We start from the raw sequence: 22,004 nt of genomic DNA on the forward strand, positions 1-22,004 counted from the left end.
ACTACAGGGATGTCCTCCGTCGCCTACGTGATGCTGTGCGGCGCAACAGACCGGAGTTGTGGTCAACGGGAAATTGGCGCATCCACCACTACAATGCTCCTGCACATTCCTCGCACTTGGTGGAGGGTTTTTTGGCGAAAAACCAGACTCCTGTAGTTCAACGGGCTCCTTACTCTCCTGATATGGCCCCCTGCGACTACTGGCTGTTTCTCAAAATCAAGAGGCCATTGAAATGAGCGCGATTTTAGACAAGAGATGACATTATGGCTGCAACAACAGTTGAGTTAAACTCCATTCCGAAAGAGACCTTCTCGAAATGCTTCCAACAATGGTAGCACCGCTGGGAGAAATGTGTGGAGTCCCAAAGAGACTACCTTGAGGGTGATTAGGTTTCCAACGCTCCATTTATGCCAGCTTTTTTTTCTTCGGTCTTAGGTCAGAAAGTTTTATAACAGACCTCGTATAGCTTTCACGAAGCCTTGAACTGAACACGGGCCCAGCATGGCAGCACAAGAGACAACAAAATATCACAATAGGACTTGGGCAGTAGAATTAATAACCAGTTGGCAAGGCGTAAAAAAGTCAGGTATTGAAGTACAACAAACAACCATGTATGGTGATCAATGCATCAACAAGCCCTACATTTAATTATTAAACAATTCACAATGTTATGAATGTGATATGAATTTAATTCTCACTACAATTATTCGTCTTATTCTGTGTTGTTTGTTGTGTTGTTACTCTCAGAACGTCTTCAGTGACGCATTTGGTAAAAGGGTAAAAGCTATCTGTATAGCTGGTGTTGGTGCGCGCGCGCGCGCGTGTGTGTGTGTGTGTGCGTGTGCGTGTGTGTGTGCGTGTGTGTGTGTGTGTGCGTGCGTGTGTTCGTGTGCGCGTGCGTGCGTGCGTGCGTGCGTGCGTGCGTGTCCGGCGCAATATGTCTAAACCATCTAGCAATAATGGTTCGTTTCTCCTCTTTCTTCAGTACAGGACAACGGAGACAGGAAACTGGACCACGTGTTCCGATTCGGCTGACTGCGATGCCACCGTTAATCATGTGCGAACCACGATGTTCTCAAGTGGATACTTAAGGCTGACCATCCAACAAATACCGCTAAGCGAAGAGGAGGTTTGGTTCCGCGGCTGCAATGACCATGGATGCGGACAAGAACACTCTTTGTCACTCTACTCGCTTGTTTCCGGTAATGATTTCTGCATTTTTCGTACCTCCTGTTTCATGTCTACGGACATTTCTGACGATTGTTTGCCCACACGGTAGGCAATGATGCAGATGGTGCCGTCCCTGCCTGGTGTGCTTGCAGCTCACATACAACAGAGTGTTCCAGCAAATTTGTTCGAAATCTGACCAAAACAGAAAACATAAGTATAACTAAGTGACTTTCTCGGCCCTGTGTTTTTTTCTTTCCTCTCTTTTTTTACCACAGCTGCAGGAATTTTAAATTTGCTCGATGGTTCATTCAGACAATTGCTCATAGGCTTAAACTAATTAACTTTTTAACACAAAGAGTCTAAGAATCGATTTGACTGCGAGGCATGAAGCACATGGTCCTAAGATGTAATAACCTTTTCCGAACTCGCAAAGAGCTGACACTGCTCATTTGTACAAGGCACTTAAATTTGGCTGATTTCTCCCAAAACAGCAACATTTTTAGGTCGCCGTATGGCGATCGTGAAGTGAGAGAGATCGCGGTTTCATAAAGACGCTATCTCATGCTCGGAGAACAATTACGCGGAAACCGTAGTGTTACCAATGGGTATCCGCTAGCAATGTGACAGGCTACGTTTGTTTGAAATGCTAATTATATTTATACATTAACCATAATTCACAGCGCGACAGAAATTGGAAGCTCATCGCTGACGTTTCGCCTGGGCTTCGGAAGCCCTCACGCTAGAATCAGACAAGCTTCGCTTACCCCCATTTTCACGACAGGGGAAGGGCTAGTGATTTTGCATCCTTTGGTCCCACGTGTGACAAGGGTAGTACAAGGGCGCGTTACAAGTCCCTGAGCCCACAGTGGTATGTGCCATAGAGCTTTGACCCTTTCTGCACTATCACCAGGATCGGCCCACTTTTCAGTGTGACACCACTACCACCACCGCCGACACTTGTAAGCCTATAAAGCTTCGCTTAAAAAGGGCCTGAATGTTGTACGCTCAAAATGTAGGCTCCCTCGGAAACAGTGAACACGGCACCTTTCTCCGTGTTCATGGTTTAGTCAGCACAACAGTAACCGCCTGTATGCAAATTTCATGTCTGTCCGAACTGTAGTACGAGTATAGCAGCATAAACTAGGGATGGTAATATCGATGAACGATTAATCGATTAATCGACTAAAAGTACGCCGCAAAACGATTAATCGTCATCGATGTGTACCTTTAATTTAATCGGTTTAATCGATTAAAGCAGTTCGATTAATCGTTTTCCAGACAGTGACTAAAGTGGCCTGAAAATTTGAAATCGTAATGTAGAATGTGGAGTACGAGCAACGACCGCGCGGCTGCGAAGACCGAGAGCGACTGTCGACTGTTTTCCCGAGTCATGTCGAGCTGGCCAAGCGCTTCCCCGCTTTACGCACACGTCACACAGGCTGCCTGGGGCCCAGAGAGAGGCCGCCCCCGTGGAGGAAGAAATAAACTAGGCGAGAGCATTACGTGAGGCAGCTAGTCTTGGCAAGCGAACTCACCGTCAAGCGATTTCCTTCGCTTTTTACTTCGAAGTAGGGTCAACACGTGACCCTGAGTGACAACGTATTGGCCGATAATGTTTGGTTCGCAGCAGTTTCAAATCAGTGCGCACCCGTTCAGCTGCGCTGCTGCCCTGCACCCGGCAGCATTAAACCTACCGCGCGCTCTGATGTGGCGATCACGTGTTGCGCCATTACTTCTTGATGTCAGTCGTGCTGCGATGTTCTCTTCTAATTATTCCTTCCTCCATGCCCACCCTCCTCAGTAAGCGCCATCTTTAACATACAGGGTGTTCATTCTTAAGTTTTACGGAATTATTAGAAATCGCCTGTGGCAGGTAGCATAATTTTATCATTGAGCTGGGTTATTCGATGAGGCGCAAATTTGCACGAGAAGTCGAAACACATATTCAACTAATTAACAAAAAATCACTGATTAACTTCTTAGTTAATTACTTTACGACACATATAACAATTTACGAATTGTAGCCGGTGATCTTGTCAGGCGTATCCACTTGCAATGAATTTCCAGAATGACACCAGTTTGGAGATATGCGCCATCATACTCGCCTTAAAAATGCACTGTTGTTCCACTTAATTTTTTACCAAAATGCATTGAAGCACAAAAGTAACTGTAACGTACATGTATTTCGTCCCACACTTTGAAAAATAGTATCTCGAAACTGGTGTCATCCTGGAAATTCATTTCAAGTAGATGCGTCTTGCAAACTCACCGGCTACAGTTCGTAAATTGCGATATGTGTCATAAAGTAATTAACCAAGAAGTTCATTAGTCAATTTTTGTTAATTGGTTGAATATGTCTTTCGATTGCTCGTGCTACTAATGTCCACTGCTCAACGATAAGAATTATGCTACCTGTCACAGGCGATTTTTAAAAATTCCGTAGTATAGTTGTCACGTAGTAGTTACGATGAAGAAAACAGTCGCAAAACTGTGAATGACGAAACGGACTTTTTATTGGGCGAGCCTGTGCCCACAAAAGCAAGTTTCACTCGAAGCACAATGATAACGGCGAACACAATCGGCGATCGTCGAAATCTGATCATCGGCGAAGCGCGTCGGCTTTTATACATGAGTCATCGAAGGTTCCAGAGTAATCTCTGGTACCCTCGTGTCTTCCAGAAGGTACTAGACAATTGGCGTCGCTCATACAATCAGATTACATAAGCGTCGGTGACAACTGACAACGGATAGAAGCATCGATAACGTTCGAGAAAATTCCGATACATGCAGGCGCTTCCTGGGCCGAGCGATAACGTTTAAGGTGGCGGTCCGGCAGCCCCAGCCCCCCGTTTTGAGTACCTTTGGAGCAACCGCGGTGGCTCTTCTACTTAGGATATAAAGTTGTGGTATATACCATAAAAAAGCTTAATTCTTGTATATTCTAACTATAGATAATATTAAGAAATTGATTAATGTGATTTAGAAATAAATGTTCAAGAACAAGCATGAGATGCATGGTTTTTGCGAACTGTGTCTCAGTTGTGACCATATTTAGAAGAAATTACCGCATTTACTGCATTGCGGCTTGCTCTGTAGCGTTAGGACATATTTATTTCCTAGACGCAGCAAAACAATGTTAAATTTTTACTTTTTGGATCATTTGCTTTTGAAGTTTGCCAAAATATCGCAACTTCTGTTGTAAACAGCCCGGCAACTACACGCTCAAGGAAGCTAAATTTTGGACAAATTAGAGATCAAGCAATTTCCAATTGGGATGCAAAATTTCATTTATGTACCTCTCTTGGCTTTCCTAATAATGCGACCGAAATTAAGCAATATTTAGAATTCTGGTCCTACTTTTGCCAATTTTTGCGGGAAGGTACTAAAGCTACGAAGGTGCGGTGTAAAACTAATAAAGGTACATGAATTAAATTTAGCGTCCTACATGGAAATTCCTTGAACTCTAATTGTCCTAAATTTAGCTTTCTAGAGCATGTAGTGGCCGGGCTGTTTACAACAGAAGTTGCGATATTTGGCAATCTTCAAAAGCAAATTATCTAAAAAGTAAAAATTCAACATTATTTTGCTGCGTCTAGGAAATAGATAAATATGTCCTAAAGCTACAGAGCAAGCCGCAATGCAGTAAATGCGCTAGTTTCTTCCAAATATGGTCACAACTGAGACACATTTCGCAAAAACCATGTGTATCATGCTTGATCTTGAACATTTATTTCTAAATCACATTATTCAATTTCTTCATAATATAAATAGTTGGAATCTACAAGAATTAGGCTCTTTTATGGCATATATGACAACTTTATATCCTAAGTAGAAGAGCCACTACGGTTGCTCCAAAAGTACTCGAAACGGGGGGCTGATGCCGCCGGAGTGGGACCACCACCTTAACATTTGTTAGCCGGTGAAAAGCGGTCACCGGGGAAAGATAAACAAGTACACGTGTCAATATGAACACTCTGTATATTGCTTATTCCTTCACTAGTCACTAGTGGCCATTATAGTTGACCTCTAACAAATTAAACATTATTCTTTATCAAAATTTATACGCTTGCATGTCTTATCCTGGTTCCACCTTTCAAGCGTTAAAATAGGTACTTACGTGATTAGATAACTATGTTTCAGCCTTTTTAAAGCGCCCGAAAAAAAGTCGATTAATCGATTAATCGACGAAAAACCCCGCATCGAAATCGATTAATCGATGATACGCTAAAGCGACGAACGATTAATCGTTAATCGATTAAAACATTTAATCGACCATCCCTAGCATAAACTTGCAGAGTGTACCATTCCCGGTTGCTTTTTGGAGGTTTAATTCCTAGCGTACGCGATCGAATCTCAAGCACCTCACGGAACTAGCCCGACACGTTAACAGCGTCGTGTACGTATAAGCCGCACTGTTATGCGTATTCATGGTTGGCGTTAATTCTGACGACGGCTGTACTTGTCTACTAAACCGTACGAGGTTTTAACGAAATAATTTCTTAAAGACTAACCAGGTTGTTTAGGATTATCGTTCTTGTTTGATGCAAAGAACCGGCATACATAAGAAAATACTAAAATTCCACAAGTGCGACTCCTGCATAAATACTCTCAAAACACGTGTTTTCTTGTATTCCTAATTCTTTTTGTTTAGGCCGTTTGCAGAAGTTCCTCTTCGCTAGTTCTTAATAGCTTTACCTCCTTGAATAAAATAATTTGGTAAAACGACTCCACCTTAGTAAACTTGCTTATTGTTGGTAACGAGCAGAGAATAACACAGGAAGCGACCGTTAATAACAGTGGCACATAGTCTTTGTCGCTATAGCGCCATCTTAAAAACCGATACAAAGAACAATACTGTAAAATTGGAAATGACAGCATAGTACCTGTCGGAATACGATATTAAGTACAACTGTTCAAGCGAAACAAAATACAATAAATTCTGGCAGGTAATATCCACGTATGTTAAATTATACAGTATTTCCTGCAGCGCCTCGAGGGTGCACATAATATCGAACATAAGGAGTTCCTTTTGCAGGGATATCATTCTCTAAATGTCACGTGTGACGTATAAAACACTAAAGAGAATTTTCAATGTGGCCTGTGAAAAGTTGCTTTTGATTCTTTGACGTGAAGCGTCTTAAAATTAGCCAGGGAGCGTCGCTTGCTTAAACTGCATGTAACAAAAGCATGTTACAAGATTGTAGCTTATATATCTGCAAACCTACTAGCCAGGTGCCCTACTTTGGTATCGTTGCGTAGAGGAAAGAAGCCATTACATTTTCATGCACAGATTCCACCATTTTTGCTGCACTCACGACGCTGTAGGAGCTAAATTTAGCCCGCACTGTTTAGTGAACTGTAGCTCGCCAGTAGTTAGTCCATCCGAGCGGGAATGGTCGTGTTTGAGAGAGCGCATTGTGTCATGGTAGATATATTCTATCATACGGGTGCTCATCAAGAGTTAAAAAGCCTATAAGTGTGCAATTTGCTGGTGAAATTTCGCGCTTCCTCGGCTCTACTTCCCACACGTACAGTCCAGACATGGCGTGAAGACATGGCGTGCAAAATAAGTCCATTAGACGCCCACTAACTGTAGCATAAGTTAGGCATGTAAGCTTTGTATTGCGTGAATAAATGTAACTTGTGCACTTGGGTTACGTCCTTTTCTGTACCCTAGTGCCCACACACCGTCTGCAGCAGGCACAAGATGTTTCACGTACACCACTACGGATCTGTCCGTGACACAGCCTATTCGATCTTTCGAAATGTTAGTTACTACCAGCGGCGTTGACTAATTTCGTTTGTCGTTGCTTTTGATTCTATGCTCGATGAATTGAGAGATGCAATGGGGTCCGTGGATAAAAATGCCCTGACTCGTTGGATGTCGTAATTATTTATGAAATATGCTTAAGCAGTACGCTCCTGCACGGGAAGCTAAGGATTGAAATGGCACGTTGCATTTCATGGCTCTTATATTTGTAGTCCGGTTATAATATAAAATAACAAACGACTAAATACTTTTGCAGGACTTTAGCGCGTGTACTAAGTTTAGCCATGACTAGGATCTCACACAAATGAAGTATAATCTCTCTCGGAAAGGGACAAGTTTCTTTAAAAAATAAGTTGTAAGAACGAGAAGACACCCATAAATGTTACAACGAACCATCAGCATAAATTGAAGCGTGAACAAGAAATAACTGTCCGAATGCCTGTTATGCGTAATGACATGGAAGTGCGACGCGTAATCGCTCTGTAGCTGGTTTTTAAGCGTGGAGTTTTCGCAAGTGCACGTCTTCGAGCATGAATTTAGCTACTAGAACAAGGGCAGGTGAGCCCGCAAACAAAGCAACGCATTGGTGCAGTGTCGGAATTGTTCGCGTTTGCATTGGTCCTGATAGTACATAGGCTATAGCATGCAGACACCGTAGTTCACTTCATAAACTACATGTGTGCAAGTTACACATAATATCATGGTTATGAATTAAACTCGAGAGGAGCGTCATTTAAACAGTACACATAGAAATAATTAGCAAGTCTGTACTCTCTAATATATTTTTATTTCTTAGTATACGGTTTCATTGCCCACAATTTAGCCGTTTAAGTCACACGGGATAGGATAAATTTAGCATCCGGCTCGCTGTTATTTTTTATATACATAACACTGTCATCTGCCAATAGCGGGCATCTTTATATATATATATATATATATATATATTACGAAGAGGAGGGAACCGATGTACCGATCGTTGACGTATACACCAAAGCGTACGTAGGCAATTTAGAAGAGCTATGAATTGGGCTACTTGGTGCGTAGTCATTTTTCTTGCGCTAAGTACTGTAGGATGCAACAGGGATGAAACGAACACTGTATTTGAAGCGGACACGAAGTGAAACGGTTTGCGCTCCCCCGTGTCACTTCGTGTCCGCATTATAATGACGCGTGTGCTCTAGGCAGACGACAACGACGATGGGGACATTAACGGACTCCGTCTAGAGGGTCAGTGGCATTTTGGCTGACGACGAAGAAAACGTGTCTCTGTTCTGTTTTCTTGAACAGGTTGTCCTGCTGTTCTTGAAGAACGTCTCCTATATTCTTTTGGTGTTGTACCGCGACAGTAGTGGAGGTGCTAGATATTGACCACCCCTGATGCTCCGCACTCCCTCTGGGAGTCGCTCATCTAGCCCGGACGCATTGTCACCAGTTACACGGCCGCTAGATAACTGGCACGGCCGCTTTTTTTTATCCAGCGGCCGTGCCAGTTACGACCCCCGTGCATCGCTTCAGTCGTCGACTGCTAGACCTTGCCCTGGAGTTCTCCCCTCTTCAACCACCTCTTTCCAGGAGCTCCACACATCTGGCAATGGCCGAAACCAGCCCACCGCAAGCACCCCAGTGTAGTCGGTCTCCCAGTCAACAACAGGAGACGTTCTTCAAGAACAGCTGGACAACCTGTTGATGATGATGATGATGCCTCAATCAATGGCACAACCCACTGTGGGGGATAGGCCACGAACCGGGTGGTATTATTATCGAAATTTAAGATAAGTTAGTTTAGAAATAAATAAATAACAAAAATTAATGGAAAATAAGTGACTAATTGATGATGGGAAACGAAACGATAATAAAAGAATTAAGTAGTCTATACTAGGTTAATCAGCCTTGCCTAGATAGGACTAGTAATATGAATTTAATAATAAATTAAATACAGTAAAGGATAGACGTAAATTTTGAATAATATAATTAATAATAATATAATTGTGATTTTGTGACATTACTTTTTGAATTTGTTAAATCTATAATTTAATGAAGGATAAATAAATCAATCATGGAAAATTGGAAAATATTAATAGGCAATCTTTTTGTGTCACAAAAAATTATAAATGGCTCGGCAAACATGCCCGTGGCTATATCCTAACACCGTGGCTCCAAATGAGAGTATAACTGAACTGCTTAATGGCAGTCCTAGATTGCGAAGTGGGATTTCCAAACATCGTTGTCGATGATTAGAAAACCGCCGACACGATAATAAAAAGTGATCGATGGATTCTGGTTCATTGCAGAGTAGCATAATGGGGATGCCGCCAGACCACATCTGTGCAAGTAAAAATTTAGTTGTGGAATACGGCAACGCAGCCTTGTAAATGTTACTTCGAATTACCGGTTAGGACACCACTGTCGGTTCCAATAAGAATTTAGAGGTATAAAATCTGTAGATTTTGCTAATGCGAGGGTTTTCTTGTCTTCAATAAAAGAAAACTGCCTATATCTGGCAGCAGTGATATGCGCAGTTGCCGGAAGCACAGATATCGCCGGACCTTTTAAAGAAGCCCGTGCTAAAGAATCAGCTATTTCATTAAGTTGGATGTCTCGGTGGCCTGGTACCCATACTAAATGAACTAACCTTAAGTGGCGTGGAGCTAATGTATAAAACGTGTTCAAAGCTGTCTAATTTGTAGACGCGTTAAGCGCGCTGCATACAGAAAGGGAATTTTTGACTATAACAACTTTTGTAACATTTAGCGGTAACTTTCGCAATAAAAGAACTATTGCCAGAAGTTCGGCCTTAAAAACTGATGTGTAATCTGGCAGGCGAAGTGAAAAAGACCAATCGAGGGATGGTGAGTAAATTCCCACGCCTGCCATTCTCTTCACACGAGGAAGCATCAGTCGCTATTACATTTATTGGGAAAAGAGTCCAAATAGTCTTGCAAAATGGCATTAAAATATGTTGATGGCAGCAGTTTTGCGTTATTGGGAAAAATGTCCGCAAACTCTATTTTAAGGGACAATGTGGACCTATCAAACGGAACGATTTCCCTAATGTGAACATTTAAAGGTGCTAATTGTGCCTGCACAAATCCAACCTGTGGGGTATGTAACCGTGGCCAGGTGTTCTCAAAAAATGAATTTGGTTCACTCATAAATATATATTCTGTACGTCTATAAGAGGAGATTCACAAGTTCTTAAGTAGTTTTGAACCGTAAGCATGCGGAATCTCGTGTGAAGAGAAGGTAATCGCGCTTCCTGGTATAACACGTTATATAGCAACGTATTTAGGCATACCTCAACATATTCGAAGAGCTTCTCTTTCTAAAAAAAAGTGGTCTTATTTTATATTTCGCACTTCCAGAAAACAAAACAAGCCAAATTCTAGAATCGGTCGTACATAGATACGGTAGATCATAATTAATGTGTCACTTCGCATACCAGAACGCCGGTTACTGATTCTACGTAATAAACCTACAGCTCGTGTCAGTTTCGTTGCAATATTTTCTCTGTGAGAACGCCAGTTAAGTTTTTCATCTTATGTGATACCCAGGTACTTAAGCGACTCTACCTGTGGGATGGTTCTCTGATCATATAATAATGATAAATGTATCGGTCCGGAAAGCGGAAAGACAAGGACTGCACTTTTGTTTAAGTTTAGTGCCAGGTAAAGGCTGTGAAGCCACTTCTCTAGAATACATAGGTACGTTTGCAAGGACATGTAAAGGGAATTGATGTCTCTTGCTATCGCGAAAAATGCGATGTCGTCTGCATAGGCATAGAGATGAACTTCCCGGCGCAGCGACATTGAACTCATCAACAAGTTAAATAGTACAGGAGACAGAACAATCCCCTGAGGCACCCCTCTTGTCTGATCGAACTTTGTTGAAGAAAAGCCGTTTTGAAAACAATAACTTTTTCTGTTTCTAAGAAATGCGGAGATCCATGTCGTTATATATTTCGGAAAATTGTAGGACTGTCATCTGTCCAGTAGTAGTGGGTACTCGACACTGTCATAAGCTTTCGCCACGTCAAGAGTCACTAAAGCACTCAATTCTTTTCTATTCCGAGCTAGTTGGATACGACTTTCCAAGTCTACATGCGCGCACCAAATGGAGAGACCTGGTAGGAAACCTATTTGACTTGGCCTCAGTAACGAATTTTAAGATATATGATCCACCATGCGATCATATAGAACTCTTTCAATAAGTTTTACCATATTTGACGTAAGAGAAATAGGCCGAATATTTTCAAGATTGTAGCCAGCTCCTTGTTTTTCAAGTAGCGGAATTATTTTGGCTCTCATCCATTCTTGAGGAATCCAAGCATTTTTTGAGAGAATAATTCACTGTGTTCCGAAGTTCCTCAGGAGACATTACAAACGAAATTTTTAGCATGCCATTGGAAATGCCATCAGGACCTGGGGCTGAGGCAGGTAAAGATCTCACGATACTGGTAAGCTCTGGCACTGTGACTTTCACAAAGTCATCCGCTATGGGAAGTCTTAATGCCCATTTGGCAAACATGATGTGAAAGGGATACGGACACAAAAGTTGGCGGGTGGTTTTTTGCGTCGGAACAAAAGTTGAACTGTTAAAAATGACGAATACAACAAGCTGCTTTGAAAAAAAGAACGCGAAACATCTTTTTTTTGCGATTTTCTAGGGTGCCTCGATGCCCAGCGTCGCCGTCCAGGGTGGAGACAACCCCGCTGGCGCCGCCATATTGTGTCACACGAGCTGAGACTCAGCTACGCTTGCGTTCATAAAGTGTTACTCGCGGCGCGCTTCCAAGTGCTTTGCCTTGATGAGGATTTTTTATCGGTGTCCCATCTGCATATCTTTATAACCAATAGCCGTTAACTCGTCGAAGGTCGAAGACGTAAACGTATGGCGCCGGGAACATGCCCCAAGTTGCCTAATTCAATCACATTTAATATGCCGTGTGTATGTTTAAAATACGCACTATTTTTTGCGCTTCGATGCTTCGTATATAATGTTTGCGACCCCCTGTGTGTGGAAGTTTTTCTTTTTCGCTCTTGTATTTTGGTTTACACGTCACGCCTCCTTTACCGTAGCCAGCCACTCGCGCACGGCGGTTAGTTTCCCTTGCGTTGCGCGTGCTCTTCGCGTCCGTTGCAATTATTTGACGATATCTACGCGCAATTTTTGCTTTTTTTGCCCACAAAACTGTGTGCGGACAGGATTAAGCTGGTGTAAAAATAACTGCGATGTGAAAATAAGGTTTAGTTAGTGCTGTAGAGAAAAATGTAATGTAACTTGTCTGTGTCAATCTTGCGTAGTACACACAAGAAATCAAACGATGCACAAAATACATTTACTTATAATGTCTAGCACAATCAATCATGACAGAGATATGTACATGAAAAATTATATGTACTGTGTGGCGCCTGAAGGTTATGTTGAAAGACGAGATAAAAATAATTAATTCGCAAGGTAGGCTCGACACACAATTCGGGATAGAGAGAGTTTTTTTTTATTTATTCATTACATGGGGGGGGGTTCAAGTGAGTACATCAACCTTATTACACACAATATAAATCGAAAACAAGAATGCAAACAAGAAAACGGAACCGCGGGTAATATTAATCAAGATATCTAGCCAGATATCCAGCCAGAATACATACATCAGCTACCATCGAATACGTCGCATCAGCCAAACACATCGATGGTGAGTACAGAACATTTCATAAATAACCATTAGAACACTGATAACTACATTGAAAAAATAAACAACACTGCATACATATCACGTACAAAAACCGTAAATGAAACTAAGACAGTCAAACACAGATTAGCAATGTTTTTCACTTCGAAAATATAGTCCATGATGATGTAGGGCTGTTGACTTTAACAGACGGCGCCCATCCTGTCGATTTCCCTCGTACTGGTCCTCTTCAAAGTGTTTCTAAGTACAGGTAAAACAACAAAAGTGATTATTGATATGAAAAGTTGCCTTGTAAATACAGATAACCCATTACAGTGCTTAAAAATAAATTTTAGCAGAAGCAATGCTGTATGACCTCGCTTCACACGTTTCGAAGAAATGCACAGGCTACAACAGACACCATGCCAGAAAGCGCCGAAACATTTTGGTCCCATGATGCCCCTTAACTCTACTACACCTGGGCATACCGTGCACAGGCATTTAAAGACCGTCACAGTACCCACTACGATCGGGAATGAGCACGAATGACCATCGGCTTACGATCACCACGCTACAAATATGTACAAGTCTAAAAAATCAGCAATGTAACGTAACACCCTGAGGTCCGCAAGATATCTCCTGAGAAATCAGATAAAATCACAATGTTTCGCTTACCACGTACAAAACAGCCGCTCTCCCCAGATGAATCACTGCGTTCTTTAGTCCCAAATAACCAGTACCGAAAAAAGGAAAAAAAAAAGAAACAAGAGACACACACGATGTGTGCTTCCCGTGAAAAAGGAAAATAGGTGGCTTACGTGACGATTCGTAGCTAATGTAAGACTATTTCGCGGCTAAGCATCTTCGTCAGTCCTTAAAATAAGGGTACAGACTGTGCCCATCAAAACGAAAAAAGCCTATGCGACGCGCGCTCGCAAACCATACGCTACTCAGACAGCATCGGTGCAGTGCTTACTTAGTTCGTGAGCGAACGTAGGTACGTGAGCGAGGATCACAGAATACTTTCTTATTTAAATGAAAAACACGGTGCGGTAGTCTAAACATTCTTGACACTTACCTCGCAAATGCAGGAGTTATCCGTTGCCTTCCAGTGATCGCGCTTTACTTGGGCTTCCCATCTCTTCCGTCGCTCTGGGTCCCGGGGGAAGCGAAAACAACGCAGTCCTTTACGCGTCGATCCGGCACACTTGGGAACACAACAGCCCGTCATGTCGACACGATGCACTTGATAGCTTGTCAGTCATGCGGCTGAACACTGTCTAACAAGTAGAAGCGTCCGCGAAGCATCCGCGCGCACTGTGCCTCGAACTCAGCACCGGCACCAAGCAATCGCAACGGCTCGCTGTGACACAATATGGCGTCGCAGCGAGAAAGCGGCGGCGCGGGGTCGGTCAAAGGTTGGCACCACCCTGAACGGCGGCGCTGGCATCGAGGCACCCTACGATTTCCTGTTGCACCTTGCTTCCAAGCGGCCGCCGGCAGAAGCTTAAATTTCACGTCATGACCCCCACCGGCGCACGCGCGCGCGCGGCCAAGGTCGGCCACAGCCGTCGCAGTGTTTCCGGAGGTGTCGGTCCCTTGCAGCGTTTGTTTAACCCCTTTCGGCGATCTTCGCACGTGGTCCGTCCGAAACATTATCCCCGTCGGCGCTCCACGCAGGTGGGGCGTCTTACATGTGCCTTCCCGCGGTCGTCGCTCGGTATTGACGCATTCGTCGCGGAGGAAGGAAATGCCCAGACATTGCTATTATACCAGCATCGTCGGTCGTGACACGCCGTCGCACACGTTTCCCAGAGACGAGAAGGTGCGTAAACTTTGGATACATGCCTGTTAGTCATCACGCACAGACTGGAGACCTCTAAAAATGACTTCATTTGCGCGGACCACTTCGTCGACGATGATTATGTGACCAGCCCGGCTGTGCTGAAAAGCCCTGTCATGCCGCTCAATATGCAATGCTTAAAGCCTGACGCTGTGCTATCGGTCTTCTCACGAAAACGCAAGGCAGAAATGATCAGCGGCACGTTGGAAAAGAGGAGGCGAAAAGATGTCGGTACTCTTTTCGTTCACTTGCAGCCATATTGAGCAGTGTGAGGGCGAGGCTTGGCCGAGATGCCCGAGGCTGGGCACGAACGCAGTAATGTCCATAAGAATGTTGGCAAAGCATAGTAAAACAATACAAGGCTAGCGAATGCGACTCACGAGATCAGACACACACACACAGCTCTGCTTCTCCACAGAAAAAAACTGGGCAGAACGACAGACAGGTGCTGCCATCTGTCGCCACAAACTACTATTGAGTCATCCACGCACTGCAGAAAAAATTAAATTATGGGGTTTTACGTGCGAAAACCACGATCTGATTATGAGGCACGCCGTAGTGGGGGACACCGGAAATTTGGACTATCTGGGGTTCTTTAACGTGCACCTAAATCTAAGTACACGGGTGTTTTCACATTTCGCCCCCATCGAAATGCGGCCGCCGTGGCACGCAGTGCTGAAGTACCCCGCAGCTGCTTCGCCTGCGTGCGCTCTTGAAAAAGCAAGTTTACAGAGGAAATGACAAACAATTCTTGCACAAGTGTCTGGTGCAAAGCGAAATCGTCGCGCTACAGTTCGCGAAAACCTGACCGGCACTTCCAAGGCCGCCTGCTATCCTTCGTCGCTTGACGCGGAAGGCTCGTAACCGATAATAATATTATTGCCAAGTTGGAATGGTCCTCGTCTTCAGACATGTTCTCATCGCTGGTAGAGGCACCAGAACTCCAATCCATGCTCGCGATGGCGTCGTCGGCGCGCTTCGAATGACCGCGGCCGGCCGGCTGGTTATCCGACAAGTGAGTCGTGACGTCAGGCCGTCCAACTCCCGCGGGTCGGGCGGCGAGGCGCGCGCTGACAAAAAACGCCAAAAATAAAGCCATCGGCTCAAAGATGAGCTAATTGACTACTTCTTTTCGATATAATGACACACGGAGGATTCATTTTCAGCATTTTCGTAAAATTTTCAGATTTCGTGTCCGTATCCCTTTAAGCGTTGTGCTAAGCCCTTTCCTATGACTTCTAATGAAGCAGATATCTCGCGTGGTGAAAGAATTACCGACGCAATATTCGCTGGTGTTGGTATGAACTTTCTATACCGAAGGAATCTGAACAGAGCTTTCTTGTTGTTAGGCTTAGCGAGGAATGCATGATGTTTTTCATCATATTTGTCTTTGGCATGTGATACTGTTCTCTTGAATGTGGCAGCTGCAAACTTATAATCACTCCAGTTATTCGGAGACTGATTATAAAGTAGTTTTTTCCAAGCAGCTTTTCGGACAACCTGTTCAAGCAAAACAGAACAGAGACACGTCTTCTTCGTCGTCAGCTAAAATCCCACTGACCCACTAGACGTAGTCCGTTAATGTCCCCATCGTCGTTGTCGTCTCCTAGAGCACACGCGTTTTTGGCGGTTTATTGCAGAGTTTGCTCGCATTGCGTTGCCGTTAACTCGCCTCACGAGAGACGACGCTGCTTTTGTATGGGGCGACGAAGAGCAAGGTGCATTTAACGTCTTGCGGCAACGTCTGCAGACACCTTCAGTGCTTGCCCACTTTGATGAGACCGCTCCTACACACGGATGCCAGCAATGTTGGCTTCGAAGCTGATCTTGTGCAGTGGCAGGAGGACACGGAACGAGTGATTGCCTACGCAAGCAGAACATTCCCGCACAGAGGCTAATTATTCCACAACTGAGAGAGAATGTCTCGCCGTGGTATGGGCGTTTATGAAATTTCGACCATATTTGTATGGCCGCCCTTTCAAAGTTCTCATTGACCACCATTCACTGTGTTGGTTGACGAACCTCAAAGATCCGTCTGGACGATTGGCACGTTGGAGCCTAAGGCTACAAGAGTTTGACATGACGGCCATGTGCAAGTCGGGGAAGCGACATACGGTGGCTGCTGCCTGTCTCGATCGGCGATAGAGTCGGCGTCTCCCCTCGAAGAAGAAGATACAGCATTTCTTTGTGTTCTGGACACAGCCGCCGTCGCTAAACAAGAACGGGACGACCCAGAGTTGCTTGTACTAATCATTTACTTAGAGGGAAGATCTGCGAAAGCGCATAGAGTTTTCGCAAGAGGACTGTCATTGTTCTTTTACGGGCCTAAGTTTTTCACAAAAGAAACTTTTCTTCGACCGGATCCCCCTATGTGCTCGTCATTCCTGCAGCTCTTCGTTCGGAAGTACGTCAAGCCTGTCACAACGAGGCGACTTTTGGTCACTTAGGCTACACACGAACATTGGGCAGAGTGCGGCAAAGCTACTACTGGCCGAGACTTACCACGGCCGTGGAACATCACGTTTGCACTTGTCTCGACTGCCAGAGGCGCAAGTCGCCTCCGACCAAACCAGCCGGCCTCCTACAACCTGTCCAGGTTCTCCTCTAACACCATTTGATCAAATTGTAATGGATACCTTGGGCCCACGTCCTACTTCTACTGCAGGGAATCGCTTTGTTCTCGTCGCAACCGACTATCTGACACATTACGGTGAAACAAAGGCCACCCAGAAAGGCACAGCAGCCGAGGTGGCGTGATTTTTCATTGAAAATGTTGTATTGCGATAGGGAGCCCCAAGCGTCGTAATCACCGACAGAGGAACCGCATTCACGGCTGCACTTTTAGATTATGTCTTGCTGCTAATTGGAATAGCTCATCGGAAGTCGACCGCCTACCATCCACAAACCAACTGATTGACAGAGCGCCTAAACAAACCAATTGAAGACATGCTTTCAATGTACGTGGATGTCGAACATAAAAATTGGGATGACATCCTCCCTTATATCACGTTAGCGCACAACACGGCGAAACAAGAGACGACGCGCATCACTCCGTTCACCCTTGTTCACGGCCGGGGTGTACGAACGATGTTGGATGCAATGCTTCCACAAGAATTTGACGACACTGACACGGACGCCGATGTCCTAACGCAACGCGCCGAAGAGGTTCGGCAGCTTGCGCGCTTGCGGATCTGCCAGCAGCAAAACTACGACGCAGGCCGCTATGATGCTCACCGTAGAACCGCAACCTATGAAGTCGGCGACAGAGTGTGGGTTTGGACACCCATACGGAAACGAGGCCTCTCAGAGAAGCTGTTAAGGCGATACTTCGGCCCATATCGAGTTTTTCGGCGACTCAATGATGTCACCTACGAGGTCGTTCCCGATAGTCCCAACTGTACGTGGCGCTGCCCGCACCGTCCTGAACTTGTGCATGTTGTACGCATGAAACCTTATGTGAGCGAATGACTATGCGAGAGACCCTCACTTCCGCAAGTGACATTTCTGGGATAGCATCGGCACGAAGCTCTTCTAGGGAGGGACAAATGACGCGCGTGCTCTTGGCAGACGACAACGACGATAGGGACATTAACGGACTCCGTCTAGTGGGTCAGTGGGATTTTGGCTGATGACGAAGAAGACGTGTCTCTGTTCTGTTTTGTTTGAACAGGTTGTCCTGCTGTTTCTGAAGAACGTCTCCTGTCTTCTCTTGGTGTTGTACCGCGACAATATGCAGTGTTCATTTCGTCCCTGTTGCGTCCTACAGTACTTAGCGAAAAAAAATGAGTACGTAGGCAAGCGGAGACGAATGATGATTATACAGAAGTGTCAGCCACTGACTAGGTACCGTTCGATTACCTTTAGCAGGTTGAGTGCAAAGCTAAGCTAGCAAACTTAAGGTGAACCTAACTTATGAATTAGGGATTTTTAAAATCAGCAAGATTTATTAAGTGTACCTTAAAAATCTAAAATCAGGCGACCATTAGGTTTGACTCCATAGTGGTGATTTATTAGCATTTCTGCCAGCTGGACATAACTTTATTATTACTCGGCTCCATATTGAGATTGGAGTTTGTGTCTTAATAGAAATATTATTTGCGGAAAGTTCCTTGCGTACCAAACTAAGCTGCGAATTGCCAGGCAAATAATGTCCACCTTTTTCGTTAACCACTGCAGCAGGCCTAATTGCGACGCATGAGTTTCTAAAGATCAGGGGTGCTATGCAGGATGCCCCGAGTTTGGCGAAACTCGGGATCTTCACGAGCTCTGGCGACGTCCCCAAGATTACAGAACTAATGGTAACAAGACAAAGTTTGTCCATCGGCACACCTCCAGTTTCATTGGCTTATCTAGATTCACTCTGGGTCGCCATCATCCCTTGGGCGTTGCCACATGGGCGGTCGACAAACTGGGGCTCAAGTGATCATACGGTCGGTGCATGGTTATGCATTCTTTCACTTGTTTGTCGTTCCACCGAGTGCATTAGAGGCACAAGCAAGTTATCAAATAAATGCATTTAGTACAATGATATTAGTCGCATTACCGTAGGGTATAGGTGTTTTAAAGTTTACAAGTTGTACACTGAATGTGTATTAGACTAATTTGTAGTTTAATCGTTTCGCGTTATACCACGAGGGCACGCTCGCCCTCCTCTTTCTTCCTCTGGATTGGATTGACGCGGCTCGCTACGTGCTTGCGCTAGCATTTCCGAGCACAGATTCGTGTGGGCTTGGTTTTTGCACTGGGCTTTGAACAGAACGTTCGTTGCTCTTTCTCTTTCCTCTGGATTCAATTGGTGCGGCTCGCTACGTGTTTGCGCTCCCATTTCCGAGCACACATTGGTGTGCGCCTGATTTTTACACTGGGCTTTCAACAGATCGCTCGTTGCTCGCGCTAAAGTAAGGCTGCGAGACGAAGGGAGCGTCGGCTAGCGCAGAAGTGGTCTGCCGCGCGCTTACCGTGTAAGCACTCAGGAATGTCGGAAAACACTCATGCAAGGATACAAAAAGACTACGCTTGATTTTATTTTACATTGTGACGCACATTCATACTGGCTAGCACCGAGCGATGGCTTCTAACAACCGCAGGAAAGAGTCTTTATACTGTGTAGCCCCAGCGATCCGTGGCTTCTAACAAACACAAGAAAGGGTCTTTGCAGCGCACGTGGCCGTTGAGTGCCACCACATTCATCCCAGGTGGGACTCCAGCATCAGTGCAGTTACTCTGTACCACAGCTGACGAGGTGGCGCTTCACTTTTTGACAATAACTTTCTATTTTTTGCGTGTGAACGCCCGTATTGGTTTCCACAAAGTACACGCTGTGGTTAACTGTCTCCCAATGCAGATTGAGGCATAGCGCCGTTAGCATCCACTAAATTTGGGATACAGTTGTATGCGGCCAATTCGTCACTATGAATAATGGTTCCCGGTTGAACATTGGCTGCAATAGTGGCGCCTAGCCTCGCTGTCTTTCGTCGGTCGACCTTGAAAAGTAGCAGCACCCCTCAGGTCCTGCAGACCATGCCGAAGACCCATGGGCCACTATCTTTAACACCACCGTAATTTTGCCGGCTTGGCGGAACGTTGTCTGTCGCCCGTCATTAGGCGGCCTCGAATGCACTTTTGCTCACCGCGAAGAAGCCACTCGTCAATTTGCGCGGTCTTCCCGGGGCCAACGAGTGGAGCTCGCGCCAGCAGCTCGTCCCTCGCGATCTTACGGGGGTAGCTCCTCCGGTCGGCGATGGCGTGCTCCGATAGAGGAAACAAGTCTACGGTCTCTTTCAACATCCATATGTCTACGCTTTTGCTCACGCAGTACGTGAGCCAAATCATTTGCCGCCTGGAGAGGTGGTCGTTAGACGGCCGAGGCGGTCCGTGTTGGCACAGTAACTTCCTCTCGCCTCTCATCATCGCCTCTCAACATCCTCTCAACATCCTCGCCTCTCAACATCGCCTCTCTGCCCGTGTAGTGCAGGGGTACCGTGTACCTGCGAAAACTGATTTCGGCACCTGTTGCACCGGAAGGCAGCCCGGCGTCCATTCTGAATCTTCCAATAAAATGTGACTACTTCGCCTGCGCAGGTTGGTTGGTCCGGGTTGAACCCCAGGTGCTCGCAGGTGCTCCAGTACTCCGATGACGACGCCGGACCTGGGCTGGGGCGTGGTGGACGAGCTTGCTTGAAACAGGAGAGAGCCGAAGCGATCGCACGAACTATTCCTCCGCAGCCTAGTCACACCAGTCTGCGCTGGGAAAGCATCATTTGCCCGCCACCCTATCTCCGCAGACGACGGCCTTCGCCTAACTCGTCACGCAGCCAGCGCAATCACGTTTTGGAAAGGCAAAAATGACGCTGAAACTCTACGTCGGACATGTAGGTGAACGGGTCCAGACGGTCATATTGACGCTTGCTGCCACTGTATGCGATTACAGAGGCTGCTGCTGCCGCCATCATGTTCCCGAGTTCAACTCGAGGGGGGTTTCGCGATGTACGAGTTTGGCCCGAGTTCGTGTGTCAATCAAAACCATACGTCACGCCCCGCGCGAGGCATGTAACTCTTGTTCGCGCGCCCGCCACGGTTGGGCCACGCCCAACTTATTTTCCGGCAACAAGCGACGTGGTGCGGAACTGAGAGGCATCAACAATCTTGACCGCCGACAGAAAATACGCACAGCACACTGTCATCGGTGGTGTACTGAGAACCACTATCAAAAACAAAGCGGCGACTTTCGCTGGCTTATGCCAGCTTATGCCAGCTTATGCCATCTTCTTAGGATGTGATGGCCCCACAACATGGTTCATTGTCTGCATTGTAGCGACGTAGCGAACAGCACATAATTATCGGAACGACACTGTAGCTGCTTGCAAGGCGTCGATGAGCCGTGGTGGATGACGATGCTGAGCAGTGCGTAGTGTTTTCCCACGTCAAGGTATCGCAGCTGTTGTTTGAGATGGCTAATCTGTCATCGGTGATGTATCGGATCCTCAGTGTCGCAAACACGATCAGCGCCGAGAAACGCTCGCTTTTTTAAACACAGTGCGAGGGCATTTCTTCATCACAAGCACGACACACTAAATAATTGCAACCCCTTCCTGCGTTCGAAGCTTAATTTCCTAACTGCACACAGGAGCCATCACCCGCCAAAATGCGATTGCTGCGCTGTCGTTACTATATCCATCAGGGATCGCTGTTAGCTCAACAGCAGAGGCAATGGGCAAGCACATTGGAGTGAATAACACACTCAAATTCTGCGTACATGCGCACGGAGCACCTTCACTGGCCAAGCGATGACAAGCGATGAATTGTGTCACTGGGCAGCGCGCTCTTCTTTGCAATGCATCGTGGAGGCTTCCCGCACGCAGATAAACGGGCGCGTTTTCACTGTGCTGCGTCGCTACCGACCCTAGAATACCGCACAGCCATTTTGCAGTGACAACCGTTGCTCCCGTCGTTTCAGTTGGTAAAGCGGCGGCCTTAATAGCCGCCTCAGTGAAGGACCTGCGGTGAACAACCATACCGTAGCGCTGCGTTGCCAGTCCCCTAATAGTCAGGGAATG

General features: G+C 45.7%; 1 protein-coding gene across 1 annotated transcript in view; it reads left to right on the top strand.

Annotated features, from left to right (window-relative positions):
• Positions 1-22,004, top strand: part of LOC125942621 (uncharacterized) — a 40,029-nt gene that overhangs the window by 12,568 nt on the left and 5,457 nt on the right. Inside the window, exon 2 of the mRNA XM_049660829.1 lies at positions 986-1,202. Within this exon, the coding sequence (XP_049516786.1) occupies positions 1,070-1,202 (133 nt within the window). The 5' untranslated portion in view covers positions 986-1,069. The remainder of the gene's footprint in view (positions 1-985; positions 1,203-22,004) is intronic.

This window comes from Dermacentor silvarum, chromosome 1, assembly GCF_013339745.2.
Source record: "Dermacentor silvarum isolate Dsil-2018 chromosome 1, BIME_Dsil_1.4, whole genome shotgun sequence".
In the NCBI taxonomy this organism is placed as follows: Eukaryota; Metazoa; Arthropoda; class Arachnida; order Ixodida; family Ixodidae; genus Dermacentor; species Dermacentor silvarum.